Source organism: Nothoprocta perdicaria, unplaced genomic scaffold (assembly GCF_003342845.1).
Source record: "Nothoprocta perdicaria isolate Ctin4 unplaced genomic scaffold, notPer1 scaffold_6, whole genome shotgun sequence".
NCBI classification, from domain to species: domain Eukaryota; kingdom Metazoa; phylum Chordata; class Aves; order Tinamiformes; family Tinamidae; genus Nothoprocta; species Nothoprocta perdicaria.
In genome coordinates, this window is record NW_020455865.1 from 8,386,789 (window position 1) to 8,400,589 (window position 13,801).

General features: G+C 64.2%; 2 protein-coding genes across 2 annotated transcripts in view; both read left to right on the forward strand.

Annotated features, from left to right (window-relative positions):
• NPDC1 (neural proliferation, differentiation and control 1) overlaps positions 1–8,355 on the forward strand; it is a 34,846-nt gene extending 26,491 nt beyond the window's left edge. Inside the window, exons 6-12 of the mRNA XM_026049617.1 lie at positions 4,159–4,266; positions 4,462–4,638; positions 4,813–4,879; positions 5,670–5,754; positions 5,954–6,033; positions 6,212–6,308; positions 7,500–8,355. Of these exons, the coding sequence (XP_025905402.1) occupies positions 4,159–4,266; positions 4,462–4,638; positions 4,813–4,879; positions 5,670–5,754; positions 5,954–6,033; positions 6,212–6,308; positions 7,500–7,577 (692 nt within the window). The 3' untranslated portion in view covers positions 7,578–8,355. The remainder of the gene's footprint in view (positions 1–4,158; positions 4,267–4,461; positions 4,639–4,812; positions 4,880–5,669; positions 5,755–5,953; positions 6,034–6,211; positions 6,309–7,499) is intronic.
• Positions 8,356–13,634: 5,279 nt separating this feature from the next.
• The window catches only part of LOC112956113 (POU domain, class 5, transcription factor 3), a 4,153-nt gene continuing 3,986 nt past the window's right edge, over positions 13,635–13,801 (forward strand). The window contains exon 1 of the mRNA XM_026049620.1: positions 13,635–13,793. Coding sequence (XP_025905405.1) covers positions 13,635–13,793 — 159 coding nt within the window. The remainder of the gene's footprint in view (positions 13,794–13,801) is intronic.

Here is a 13,801-nt window from a genome sequence, read left to right on the forward strand (position 1 = left end):
TGCCTGGTGCCCATGACTTTTGGCAGAGTTTGAAAAGCAAGACTAGCCATAGGCAAGGGTTGTGCCTGTCCTTTCCCCTCCCTGCCCCAGGCTTTTCCTGCATGTTCAATGAGCAGGCAGATTAAATTGGTTGCACCTCATTCTGCTTGCTCTAGCTGCAAGGGAGCAGCACCCGTGCACCGGGCACGAGGAAGGCCCTGGCCATCCCCTGGTTCCGCTCCCCTGGGCAGATTTTGCTGACAACAAACCAGCTATAAAATGGGGAGGCAGCCGGTGCTGGCGTCCGCGGGCAGGGAGCTGCCTCGCAGGAGGYGGCAGTAGGGGCCCCTGCTGCGCCCTTTGCATCCCATTAATACCCCCTCGCATGGGGAAGGGCAGCAGGGTGTCCCCACGATGGTGCTGGGTGTCACTCTGGATGTGTTGCCAGGGATCCTGGCACATGGCAGCCGGAGCTACAGGGATGTGAGAGCTGCTGTGGGTCAGCCAGCCAGGAGCAGGAGCGGGGAAGGGGACGGGTTGAGCCGAGAGGAGCCCCGCGGGGCTGGGGCTGCTGAGGACATCAGCTGGATCTCGTTATTTTCCGGGATGTCTGGGGAGCGGGTTTCTCTCCAGGAAGGGATGCAGAGGCGCCTGCGTCTCCATGGCAACCCCGCCTGTTCCCAGGCGCGGAGGCGGCGTCGGGATGCGGGGCCGGGCCGGCACCCGTTCCTGCAGGGCCAGCCCCGCGTGCCCCAGCCCTGCGGYGGCCCCGCTCACAGGGGCAGCGCTGCCGCCCCCAGCCTCTCTCTGTGCTGCAAGCCTCCCCGGCAGCGCCCCAAGGTGCCGCACGGCTCCCTTGGAGGGGCCCGGATTTGGAGGAACAGGGGGCAAAGGGTATGAAAGATGCGGAACAGAGCAGCTGCCGGCTCCTCAGCCGCAGCCCGAGGCCTGTGAAGGCCGCGGCCTCCTCGAGCCGCGGGTGCCGCCACGCTCGCCGTGCTGCCGCTGCCGCCGTTGGCTGCKCTGCGGGCAGGACGTGGGCAGGACGGGGCTGCCGCTGCGCCCGGCCCRTGGCCCCGGCTCGGGCAGGCCCGGAGAGCGGCGGCGGCTCCGGGCAGCGGCCCTTGGCGGGCTGCCTAGTTCTGGGGGTGGCAGCGGCGGGGAGGCGATGCAGGCGAGCCGGCTCCTCCTGCCCCGGTGCCTGTGCGCCCTGGTGGCCGCGGGCCTCGGCCTCGCCACGTCACCCGCTCTGCACCGATGGTGCCAGCCCCCAGGTAAGGCACACGGGGTGGTGACGGCCCCCACAGGCTGCGTTAGCTTTTTGGGAGCGCTGAGATGGCATTGGGGCCGTAGCCAGGGTCTGCTCCCCTCCCCACACCGCTCAGCATGGGGTTTGCACGAGCCCCGATGCTCTGTGCAGAGGGGCTGGTACAGCAGGGTTCATCCAGCACYCAGCACCCCGGCTACTGCTCCCGGCACCCTGTGTCTGCGCCCACCCTGCGCCATGCAGGGAGCTCCCCCGGCGCTCCCGGGCTGGCGGCTGCTGGAGCCGCGGGGCTGGGGTAGCCCTTCCTGGGCGGGCAGGCATGGCAGCAAGCAGCGAGGCCTTTACTCCTGCCCACATGCTGCTGGCAGAGCTGGGAGGCTGCAGTCGAGGTAATAAACTGATTCTTAGTCATTTTGCACCTTCCTACAGAGGCTTCAGTGTTCGGTACTGCCTGCCCGCACGTCCCTTACTGCTTCCCCAAGCCCGGCACGGACTGGCAGGGCTGCTGCAGAGGCTGCCATGAGAGGGCAGCCGTGCCCCGTGTGTGCCAGGGAAACCCGGCGCGGTGCCCGTGAGTGCCAGGCTGGCAGCTCCCTGGCTGCAGGCACCGAGGTTTCCCGGGAGCCTCCAGCCCTGCTGGATCTGCGCTTTGCGAGCACTTTGTCGGGGCTCCACTGGCCAGCTGGGAAGAAACGCGCTGGATTCAAACAGTCTTTCACTGTGGAGCATCGCGTTAAGCACAGGGTTCAGCTGCGGGGCTGAGCGGAGTGGCCCCAGGGGCTCAGCACGGCCTTGCCCRCAGCGGCTCTGACAGGGTCTCGTGCCAGGCCCTGCAGCAGGATGGGCCCTGGGCAGCTGTTACCCTGTGATTTTCCAGCTTTTATTCCCCCGCCAAGCCCTTAAGCAGATCACATTAATTCTCTTGAAGCCCCAGCTGTTGCAGTAGCAGCCACTCAAGTCAAAACGCACCACAGCAGAACTGGGAGAAGTGGCGCACTCCCTGCTAAAAAAACGTAGCAATATATCGACAGAACACGAATCCCCAGTAGACCTGCAGGAAAAACCTCCGTAGACCCAGCGCCATCCCGTAGGATGGCCTAGCAACCTGCAGCCTGCAGTGACCCCATGTGCGGAGCAAGCCGAGCAAGCACCAGTGTTYGCAGCATCCCCGGGCCCCGGCGGCCCTTGGGGAGCCCCAGCGGGACCGTGCAGGGTGCACCAGGGCAGGGGACCCACACAGGGCACGTGGGCTTGGCAGGGAGCTGGGCTGCAGCCTGGGAAGGTGCCAGAAGAGCACCTTCTGATAGGAGCAGGTGAAACTCCTCAGCACTCCTCAACACCTCACTGCTCCTCAGCAGTGCTCAAAAGCAAGTGGGCTCTGCTAGTGCAAGCCAGCCCCTCCCCGGCTGCGGCTTTCTCTTACACCCCTTTCAGTTTTCCAACCTTTTACATCTGTTTTAAACTGCTTTTCCCTCACACGGAGAGGTGGTGGCTGAGGGGGATTTCTGTGCCAGGGCCCGGGGAGGGAATTGGTATTTGTTTCCAACACGTTCAAAGTGGTGACAAATTCCAGAGCAGCTGTGATTGTTAAAACCTGGGATGCGCCTGGAAGTGAGCGGCCGGCACCTCCTYGCCTTTGTGTAGCTCCGTTTTCCCTCCAGGGCTTCCCACTGGCTCAGAGCAGCAATTGAGAGGCAGAGGGAGCCTGCACCATCTTCCCGCTTTGAAGTTGGGCTTAATCCTGTTAAAAGCCCCAGGCTTCAAGAGCGGGCCCCTGATAACGCGTCCCTGGAGCATCTTGGCAGGGGCAGCCCGGAGAGGAGCCGGTTCCTCTCCTGCCTCAGGTGGAAATGCCCTGTGGGCAGCTCGGAGGCACCGGGTGCTTTCCAGCAGCTCCCTTCCCACGGTGGGTGCTGGCCCGGCCGGTTGWGCGTGGTCCTGTCCCACGAGGGGCTCTCCGAGGTGGGTGCCGGGCTCACTCCTGCTTCATCCCTTCCCTGTGATGCCCAGTGTRGCCCTGAGGGCTCTGCAGTGAGGGCACCCAATAGAAGCAGTTAAAAATGTYGCCAGACCCCTCGCAAAAAGTCAGTGGGACCTGAGGCGGTCTGGGAGCTGAGTGCACCCAGGTGGGATGAGAGGTCTGCCAGGCTGGTGGCTGTTGAGAGGAGCTTGTCCAGACTCACAGCTTTGGATCCCCCTCTTGGGTGGATGTTTGGGGGACATGAAGGCATCTCCCTGGAGAGCACCTCTCCCGTGCYGGCCCCGCTCCCCCAATCGCCCTCCAGGGAGGCCCGCTTTGGACCCAGAGATCACAGGGAGAGAAGAGTGTGTTGGCCCCAGCCTTCCTCTTCCTCCATGTCCTGGTGGCCACACGTCCTTGTCTCTAGTCAGCTTTGTTGCCCAACCTCTGCTGGCCGGATGCTTCTGGGCCCCATGGCATGGGGCGAGACAGGAGCCTCCAGGCAGGTGAGGGCTGGCAGTGCCCTGACACCTCTCTTCCTCCTCTTCCTCCTCCCCTGCCAGCTCTGCAGAGCACTTGGGGCAGGTCCCATGTGCCACGGGGCTATGTGGACCCCTGCAGATGCAAGCAGCAGTGCTAGGACTCCTGGGCCCCTTCCCTGGACTCTACCACTGGGCCTTGGTCTGGGGCTCCGGTGCAGGCAGCAGCGATGGCTCCTGCCCTGCAGACTGACTGGCAAACAGGTGAATCCAGACAGTATCCAGGCCCTCTGCTCCCTTCCTGCCCTGGCCAGCGCTGGAGCAGAGGAGCACCATGCCCAAGGGGCCGCATCCTGCTCGGTGCGGGGCACAAACTGGCCCTGTGGTTGGAGGCCTTCGTGCCAGCTGCTGGGGACAGCAGCAGCCGGTGGCCCTGGCTGCCGTGTGGTCACGCACTGCCCCTCTCGCCTTAGGGAGGACTTTGGTTCCCGGCCTGGAGGAGGAAATCGATTTCCTGGCGGACGTGCTGGCCAGACAAGATGCTGCTCGCCCGCCGCCGCCGCGTGACGGCAAACCCCGAGGTAAGTGCCCCMGCCGCAGACCCTGCCGGCTCTGTCCTGCCCTCCCCAATTGCTGAGCCTGGATGATGTACAGCGGGCAGGATCCCACGAGTCCCCTCTCCRTGGGGCACCTCCTTTCTCCTTACTCTTGTTCTTCTGCCGCAGTCCTGGGCTGGCTGTCACCTGCTTTGCTCATGGCCTCGCTTCCTCCCGCAGCCGCCCCAGCCCCGGCGGGGAAGCATCGCGTAGCCGGCAGGTTGAGAGGGGAGTTATTGCAGAGGGATCCTGCTGGCACCAAGGCAGCCACCATCCTCCCCACCTCGACCACTGAGGCGGTGCAGAAATACCCCGTGGAGGCCTCGCCCATCCCTTCAAACGATGCCGTGGTGCTCGGTAAGACCCAAGGGACGGGGTTCTGGGGCTGGCTGGGGGCACCGCGGTGTCACCGCTGGGGGCACCGCTGGGGGCACCGCGGTGTCCCTGCCCGTGGTGTGCAGGCTGGCCCCGGGGCGCAGGGCTGGGCGCCGGGTTCACCCATGCTGCTCTCTGCCACGTCCTCCTGTGCAGGGCTCATCGTGGTGTGCACCGTGGCCGGCATCTCCGCCCTCATCGTGGCTGCTGTCTGCTGGTGCAGGTAAGCCAGAGCCTGCTGCTCTCAGCGAGCTCCTGTGTCCTCATAGCGCCTGCGCGTGCGGGTCCCCACGCTGCCCCAGGGAGGCTTTGGAGGAGAGCAGCTGTCCTCACGTGTCCCACCACAAGCACACCCGTGCCCGTGACCACCAGCGGCGGAGGACGGTACATGGTACATGGGATGTACATGGGTACATGGGATGTCCTTGTGCCAGGCCGGGGGCCAGGGGAGTGACTTGGCATCAGGCTTTGCCTTGTGTCCCCCACCGGCATTGCAGACCAGGCCAGAGGGGATCCAGTAGGAGCCTCATGAGGCTCCAGTGTGCTTGTGATGCCAAAGCTACCTGCTGCCCTGCAGGGTTTTGACAGGCCCAGAGGTGTAGGCACCCGACCTGGCAGGGTGCTGGCTCTGCTTGCCAACAGCATTGCTGCTCCAGGCCGCCTTGGACCCTGCTGCACCAAATCACTGCTTGGCCAACTGATGTGCATTAAGTTTCAGGGCACCTCTGGTGTTTTTAAGTCCAGTTCCAGCCTTACCACTCAGCCCCTTTCTGAGCCATTGCAAGGTGTCATCCCATGACAGCAGCAGCAATGGTCCCACACAGGGCCAGTGCTCACCTGCGCAGCCCTGTCTGGCCGTGCTCGGCCGTCATGCACCTCGTCACGGTGCTCGGCACCCTGGGGCGCTGCTCCGGGGGTGCCCCTTGCGGGCAGCGAGCCCGGGGTGAGGGGCTGACCGCAGGGGTCACTGGGCCCAGTCGCTCCTGCCTGACACTGTCTCCTCTCCTCGGCAGGCTGCAAAAGGAGGTCAGGCTGGCACAGAAGGCAGACTACTCGGCACAGAGAGTGCCCAGCCCTTTGCCCTACGACAACATCTCGGTAAGGTGCCCGGGTGCCTCTTGGCAGGGCATTTGGCACTGTGCCAGCCCTGCCTCCCTTGTGCGAGGCTCCCAAAGCGGAGATGGGAGCTGCTGCCAGCTTGGGCTCCGCTTTGGACCACTGGGCAGATCGGTGGCCTGTGGAGAGCTAGCAGGTCGCCAGAGCCCYGCATTCACTTCTGCCACTGCTCTCTTTGCAGCCTGGGGACAARACGCTGGCTCAGAGTGCCCAGATGTACCACTACCAGCACCAAAAGCAGCAGATGCTCTCCATGGAGAAGTGAGTGAGCTTGCCCTGCAAAGAGGAAGCAGAAGCAGTCCCCAGGCAGAGTGGTGTTGGTGGGAGCCCCAGGCACTGGGTTTTTGCCCCAGCGGCAGTGCCCAGGAGCGCGATGTCCCTACCATTAACCAGGCAATCGTCCCTCCGGCTTCACCCACCCTCTCTGCCTTTTTCACAGGCATAAAGAGGAGCCCAAGGTGCCAGACTCTGCGTCGTCCGACGAGGAGAATGAGGATGGMGACTTCACTGTGTACGAGTGCCCAGGGCTGGCTCCGGTAAGGCCCGGGCTCCAAGCGGGGCACTCACCAGCTCTGCTGCTGCCTGGCAGCACCCGCTGTGCAGCCGAGCCGCGTTGGGGCAGGGCGAGCACAACGAGGGGCTCTGGGGTGCATGGGTCCCCAAGAGGAGGCCTTTGTCACACCCTGTGGCGGTGCAGCCCTGCTCCTGGCAGAGCACCCGCTMTTCTGCTTGACTCAAACCGTACGTGCTGCCAGGGCAGCTCAAAGCCACGTGAGATGGGGCTTCTGCCGGCCCCTCGTCTGAGCCCAGGTGGTGGAAGCAGAGACTGCTGTTATGGGCACTTGAGTTGGTGCTGCAGATGTGCAGCCTGGCTTCGCTCCACACGTGTGGTGGACAGAAATGTGGTTTCAGGACATGGAGATGTTCCTCGGGTTTATCTTGGGAGCATCTGTTGGCAAACCCATGCCAGCTTCCCCTGAGATGCAGGGACATGGCCACGCTGGGGCTCCTCTTTGCCAGGCCACCTCCCAGGCCACCAGCACGGGCAGCCAGGACCTCCCTGTCCACTGGGTGGACCAGGGGAATCGTGACCAGACACCCCACTCAGAAGACCCAGAGGGGACTTTTCTGGCCCTTGGCTCCATGGGGACCCTGGGGAAGGGCAGCTCCTAACAGCCCTTCCAGGCTGGGGTGTAAAGAGCACAAAGGGACCCAAGGGGAGCCTTTCACATGGTAATGGCTGTGGTGCCCAGCCATCAGGGCCCAGATTAAGAGTCGTCATTATGTCTTTAGAGGCCCATTAAAGGGCTGTTGATGGCACACCAGCAGTCTGGGGAACCAACCCATGCCGATCAGTGAGACTGGTGGGTGCTGGCAGGTGAAACCAGTGCTGGGCATGTGTGGGGCACTGCCCATTGCTCCCTGCAGCATCCTGGCTGCTCCTCCACCCACCCGCGCGGAGCTGGGCCCTTGTCCAGCAGCGGGTACTGGGCTTGGGTGCCGCTCCAGCCTGGGCTCCCACCCAGGGCTGCCTCCGGCTCGCTCCTGGTTTCTCCTCTGCCTGGCTGACGCGTGAGCGGCTGCAGGGCCTGGGGACCCTGYGCGTTGGCTTTTGGTCCCGGCCCCTGACGTGGCTGGCCCGGGGAGGCTCTGGCAGGGGATGCTCACGAACCCGGCTGCTTTCTGACTTGCTTTCCCCCCCATCCCTGCTTCCACTGCCGCTGCAGACCGGAGAGATGGAAGTGAGAAACCCGCTGTTCGACGACTCCACCTTACACCCCCCGAACCCCAAGTCACAGCAGTAACGCCCGTCCTCGCTCCTCGCGCCCGAGCTCGCTACGGACTGTACACAGAACGCCCGAAGCCAGCGCAGGCAGCGCCGCCGCAGGGCACCCGCGCCGAGGCCGGGGGGCCGCCGCAGCCTGGCACCCCCTGCCTCTGCCAGACTGCTCGCCGCCTGCCCAATAAACACCCCCTAACAGCTATGGGAAGGGGGGGCCGCCCCCGTTTCCAGCCTCCTTGTTCTCTTTGGGAAGCGCCTCTCTGCCTTGCCCCCAGGGCTGCTGCGGATGCTCTGTGCACGGGGCGGCCGTGGGTGCAGTGGCAGGGAAGGGGGGGCTGCAGAGCTGGTCCCTCGCGGCCAGGAGGGCTCGAGAGCAGCGTTTTGCAGCTGCAGACGGGCTAATGCAGCAGCAGGCAGGAAAGGGCTGGAGAGGGAGGGCTTCTTTGGGACAGGGCCGCGGTGCTTCTGGTGTAAGCGCCACGAGCCCCTCCGGGCGGGACGGAAGCTTTCCCAGCATTGGGCAAACATTTGTAAAGGCTCCGGCTGGCACCGGCGTTCGGCTTTGTCCCCTCCAGTCCTGAGAGCCCCTGCGACCCAGGCCCTACTTGAGAAGCCCAAGTGGCCCCTGGCCTCAGCAGGTGCCCGGAGATGCCCATGGTGCAGGGTGCCTGTGGCAGCCCCCTTACCTGTTTGGGGCACAAGCCCCCAGCTGGGCAGAGCATTTCCTCAAGTTCTGCTTGGGTGCTTGGGCTGCTCTGTCTCCTCTGGCACTCAGTCCGCAACAGGGCTGGGTGTTGAGGCGCTGCAGGATGCCAAGGGCGAGGAAGGAAACGTGCTGCCCCATGCAGGACTGCTGGGGCTCATCATTGCTGGGTTCATGGGCAAGGGTGAGAAAGGGCTAAATTTGGGGTTGAAACCTGCCAGCAGCAGAGGAGAGGAAGGAGCATCCTCGGGGCTCCCAGGGCTGAAGGAAGCCGTAGCCCAACCAGCCATCGGGTGACAGCAGAGCTTGCTGAGCAATGGGTGCAGTGAGCACCCATCAGTGTCGGTGCAGCARCACCGGGTCCCCTGCACGCCAGTGTCACCCCGTGCCCTGCCTGTCCCCACAGCCACCTGCTGCCCCAAGGAGCTGGTCCCCTGCCCGGCGTCCCCGTGCAGGCTGCTCTGCAGCAGGGGACGGTCACTCGGGTCCGTCGTGGGACGGTGCCCGGCCTTGGAGCTGCCGTGGCCCCACAGACAGCAGGTGCAGGGCAAGGGGGGGTGCTGTGCCCCCCTTGCCAGCCCTGCCACCATGCCCTTGCTTGGAGCCCGCACGCGGGAGGCTCGTTGCACGCGCGGGGGATGCGGGCAGCGGCGCTTGCTCTTGGCCATGCTATGTTCAAGGCGGGGTGCTGCTCCGCTCCCCGAGCCCGTTGTCRTCATCGTATGGACTGTAGTTTATTTTCCAAAGGAGATTTTATTAAACAATCCATGTTTGAGACCCATTGAGAGTGTGTGGTGTGGGGCCGGGCTCGCTCTGCTGCGTCGGACGCAGCGCCCGCGTGGGGATGCTCCAGCTTTGGGGGGGCTCCTCCACCAGCTGCCTGGGCCTCTGCGGAGTGCCCAGAGCTCTCTTATTCTCAGAAACAGTGGATTTTTTTTGCTCCTCAGCCCCATGCTTGGGCATTTCCCCAAACATCTAAGGTATAAAGGCAGGTGAGGGCAGGCTGCTCTGGTTGTCCCCAGGGTTTGCACCGTGGCCCCGAAGCAGTGCCCACCTCCTGCCCACCTAATCTCACGCCTCCAGGGCTGGGTGCTTCGCACCTCGCTCGGGGCTCAGATAAGAGCAATCTGGGCCCGGGTGCTCCTGCAGCCCCGCATTGTTTCAGCAGGGCTGAATGTCCTGGGTCCCCTCCCGGCCCAGCTCTTTGATCACGCTTAGCCCCGCAGTGCTGATACCATCTCGGCTCCTCAGGGTGGGTTTCGTTTCGGCAGCGCCGGGACGTCGGCTGTAGTAGTGCAGCCCTGCGCTGCGCGTCGCAGTCACTGCTGGTCACTCGGGTGACCAGGTCACACTGCTGGCCCAGGGTTGGGACGTTCAAGGTCCCCACCCATGTTTGGGGGTGCCGGGTGCCAAAGCTGGCACTGCCCCGCGCTCCCAGGGCCATGGGTTGAGGCTCAGCCCAAGCACCCAGGTTTGATCCTGCAAGCCCAGTGGGGGTGGAAGCTGCTAGAAGCAGCGCAGGAAGATGAACTATAGCCCCTTTGGGGGTGCTGGGCTGGAAAAGATGCTGGCATTTCCCTGCCATGAAGGAAGGGGGGAGTTGGGAAAGAGAATTGTGAGTCGGTCCGTGGCTGCATGGCTGCTACCGAGCCTGCACTGCGGTGAAGATGCTGCTGGGGATGCACATCTGGACCAGACCATCCGCCAGGCTGGGCTTTCATCTCAGCCTGGGCTCATGCGCTACAAGCAGCCTCGCAGCATCCTCCCGGCTAAGCCCCCTGCTTAATCCTTGCTGAACAAAACAGCTACACGGAGCCAGGGGAGCCAAGCAGAGGGAGGTCCCCAGCTGCGATGCCAGGAGCAGCCAAGTGCTCTGCAAGGAGCTGGGGGGCAAGATGTGGGGTGCAGGGGTAAGGGAGGCTGCTCTCACCTAACGTGGGGAGTGCAGTCGAGCGGGGCCCAGCTCTGCTCCTGAGTGTCACACCTCAGGTCTGTGCACAAGGCTGCTGAAGCAGGACTTGCCAGGTTGTGCTCCATGGCCAGGGCTGCAACGGAGGCTCTCGGTCCCTGCCTCCCATGGTCGCCCAGGCCCGTGCGGCTGCAGCCAGGTTGACTAGATGGGTTTAGCTCCAAACTTAGGGTTTTCTCCCACGGATGAGAATTTGGATGCTGAAACTGCCAGCCTGAGCCTTGTCAGGTGGACCAGAAGTGAAGCTGTTCAGGCATGAWGCCAGCTGAGTCCTTCCCATTGCTGCTGACCACCTCAGCCCCCAGCCCACCATGCATGGGGCTGCAGTGTATTAGATCTGAGATATTAGGCCTTAACCTCAAGGGCCTCCAGCAGAGCCCTCTGACAGCTCCTGTCCCAGCTGCTACAGGAGAGGGGGTTGGCAGTGAGAAAAACATCTCTGACCACCCAGCAGCCAAGCTAGACTGGTACAACCCAGCAAGTGGGAGAGAGACAAATCCACGTGGGTGCCCCCATCCTGCCGCCACCCCGCAAGGTGGGCAGGACGCGTCACCACTCTCTGCTCCCCTTTTCCTGGCAGGATCCCGCTGCCGTCCCTCTTAGGAGAGCCCAGCCTGCCCMAGGGTGCTGAAGCCATACAGGCTGGGGACGGGAGCTTGGGGACGGCCGGCCCGCATGGAAAYGCTGCAGAGCAGCATCCTTCCACCTCCACATCAGGCAAACACCGGGAGCATCTCCCTGGAGAGGAGGCAGCGGGATGGCTGGGAGCCGCCGAGCGAGCGCCCTGCACAAAACTGAGACCCATTGAAATGGATGGGGGGAATGACGGGGACAAGGTGCGGGGTGGGGGGGTGGCAAGACACCCCACTGACTCGCTCCACATCCCCCAGCGAAACCCATCAGGGCCCACAATGGGCCGGGCTCCTACAAAGAGGCAGTTCAAAGTCAACGTCTCCCCTTCGCCTCCGCCTGTATATGAAAGGGAGCTGGAATGCGTTTGAGGGCGCGATGGCTCGGCCCGCTTCCTGGGGGGATGGAGAGAAAGAGCAGGTCGCCGAAGGAGGAGGGGGGCCTGGCCAGGAACAATAAATCAAAGGCCAAGGGGGAGTTGCTGCCCGGCTGAAGGGGCTTCTAAAACCGTCGCAGCCCCAGCTGGAGCCCGGCAGGAGCAGGGCTTGATCGCTGCCCATTGGAGTCCCGCGGCGACACTTCCTCTGCCCGCGGGCTCCGGCCATCGCTCCGGCCAGGCGCTGCGCTCCAGCCTGGCGTGCACCCCGGGCACCGCTGCGCCAGGCCGCAGGCACCGCCGGGCGCCTCTGGGCTTGCCCACCCTGCACAGCTGCTTTTCTGCAGCCTCCAGGTCTTCTGAGAGCATATTCCAAAGGGCTGTCCCCGCTGTGAGATCAGCGGGTGCACTCAGGGGTGCCAGATGCACAGGCAGCCCAGCAAACATCCAGTAAGAGCATCAGGAGTGAAGAAGGGCTTCAAATCCAACTCACCCTCTTGTCCCCTCTTCCTCCCCCCGCCCTGTCCCCGCCAACCACCCTTTTGTAAAATTCATTGCAATGGGTGTTCTCTCCCCGTAACCATGGGCACCCACACGCATCATGCAAGGGCAGACACATGTCCAGGGATGCCCAAAGGAAGAGGGGAGCTCAGCCACGTTGCGAAGGGGCCCTGCACATGTCCGTGACAGCAGCGCAGGGTGCTCAGCCTGCAGGAGCGCAGCCCTCGCCCGGAGCCAGCCGCAGCCCCCGGCTCCGCAGCCTCCACCCAGAGCGATTGTTTCAGAAATCGGTGACAAAGCGCCTTCCTTTCAGGCCGGGCCGGGAGCACTATCCAAAACACAAAGCCCAGGGGTGGGGGCATCTCCCAGCCTATCTCCCCGGCATATCTCYGGAGTGTGAGACTGCAGCAGGCTAAACAACAGCTCCCAGTAATCCAGGTTAATAAACAGGGAAAGGTGCTGGCAGCAGGGCCTGCTCCTTGCCTTGAGGCTGGGGGGCCGCGCCATGTCTTGCAAGGGGGGTCATGGGGGCCCTGCCCTGCCTGTGCTCTGCTGTGCCCAGGCTTCTCCGCAGAGCAGCCGCCGTGGGGTGGCAGCACCCAGGGGGTGTCCCGGCCACAGGACCGGCCGCCTGCCAGGAGTGTCCTAGAAAGGCCCCGAAACGGCGTGGGGGGTGGGAGAGAAGCGGGGAAATGCCTTGAGCCCAGGTCTGATAGCTCCATTGTGGATCAGCAGGGTGAAAGGAAAGCCCTCGAGATAGTGAAAATATCCCGCCTGCTCCATTGTGGAGCAGATGGGGGAGATAGGCAGGGTCGGAGAGGTGGCACTCCCAGCGCCCCAGCCTCCCGCAGCCCTGGGTGCAGCTCTGCAGAGCAGACACCGCCCGCCTAGGTGTGGACCTTCCTCTTGCAGGGGGAGGAAGAGGAGAGCAACCGTGGGAGAGCACAAGGGAGATGGGGACTCCATCCCTCCCGGCAGCARCCTCAGAAGTGCTCCGGAGCCAGGCATCCCGCGGAGCAGAAGCCTTCAAGGCTCGGTCCATGCTTCCCTCCTTCCTGCAGGCATGGCAGAAGGGTGGGTGGGTGCCAGGAGAGCACCCCCAGAGCAACATGGCACCAGTGTCCTGGTCCCCACTCCTCCTTGGGACTTGTCTCAGTCCTGCAGCCGAGGGGCTGCCCGTAGCCCTAGGCAAGATCCTCATCCTATGGGCATGTTCCAGCTTAGTTCAGGCCACTGCCACTGCCACCATCCCCCAAAGTATTCCCCTTGCCTGCCATTTTCCKGCCCTCCCTGAGACCCTACAGCACGGAGCCTCCAGGGTGAGGAGAGGCTGAGGGACACATTGTCTATGGAGACGTTGCCTTCCCCTTTCCCAATCACCCCATAAGTTGTGCATGGGGGGACAGTGAACCCTGGCCCTGCCACTTTGCTGTTTGTTCCTGCTTGATATGTGGGTGTTGGGGCTTGTCATGTGGGTGCCCCCTGCCAGGGGCCACTTGTAGCCACGTTCCAGGGTTTATCACCCCACTCAGGTGGGATCTGAGCCTTCTTTCCATGGCCCCCAAGGGCAAGGATCCCAGGGCACCATAAATCACCTACCCACTCTACTTTATTTCCCCTCTAGATGGGCACCCCGGCGGCCGGACCCTCSGTGCCCCCTCCTCATCCCTCCCTCCCCCACCCCGGGAAAAGGGGCATCAAGTTCATGCCCGACCCACCGGTGCGGCCGCAACGCGGGGGCCAATGGGGCCGGGGCCCATTTCCATACGGTCCGGCCCGGCCCGGCCCGGCCCCCGCCGCCTTCAGTGCCCCGGCGGCGCCGCAGCATGGAAGCACCGTCGGGTGAGCTGCGCCCGGCCTGAGCGCCGCGGCCGCATGGAGCCTTGAGGGCGCGGGCACCATGTTCAGCCCGGACGGGGGGCTGCCGGCCGCCCCTTTCGGCCTGCTGCCCGACGGCGGCCCGCCCTTCTCCCGCGGCGCCTACGACGGCGCCCCCGCGCAGCAGCTCTTCTTCCCCTTCGCCACCGAGCCCGACGGCGGCCGCGACGCGGCGTCCGCGGCGCCCCG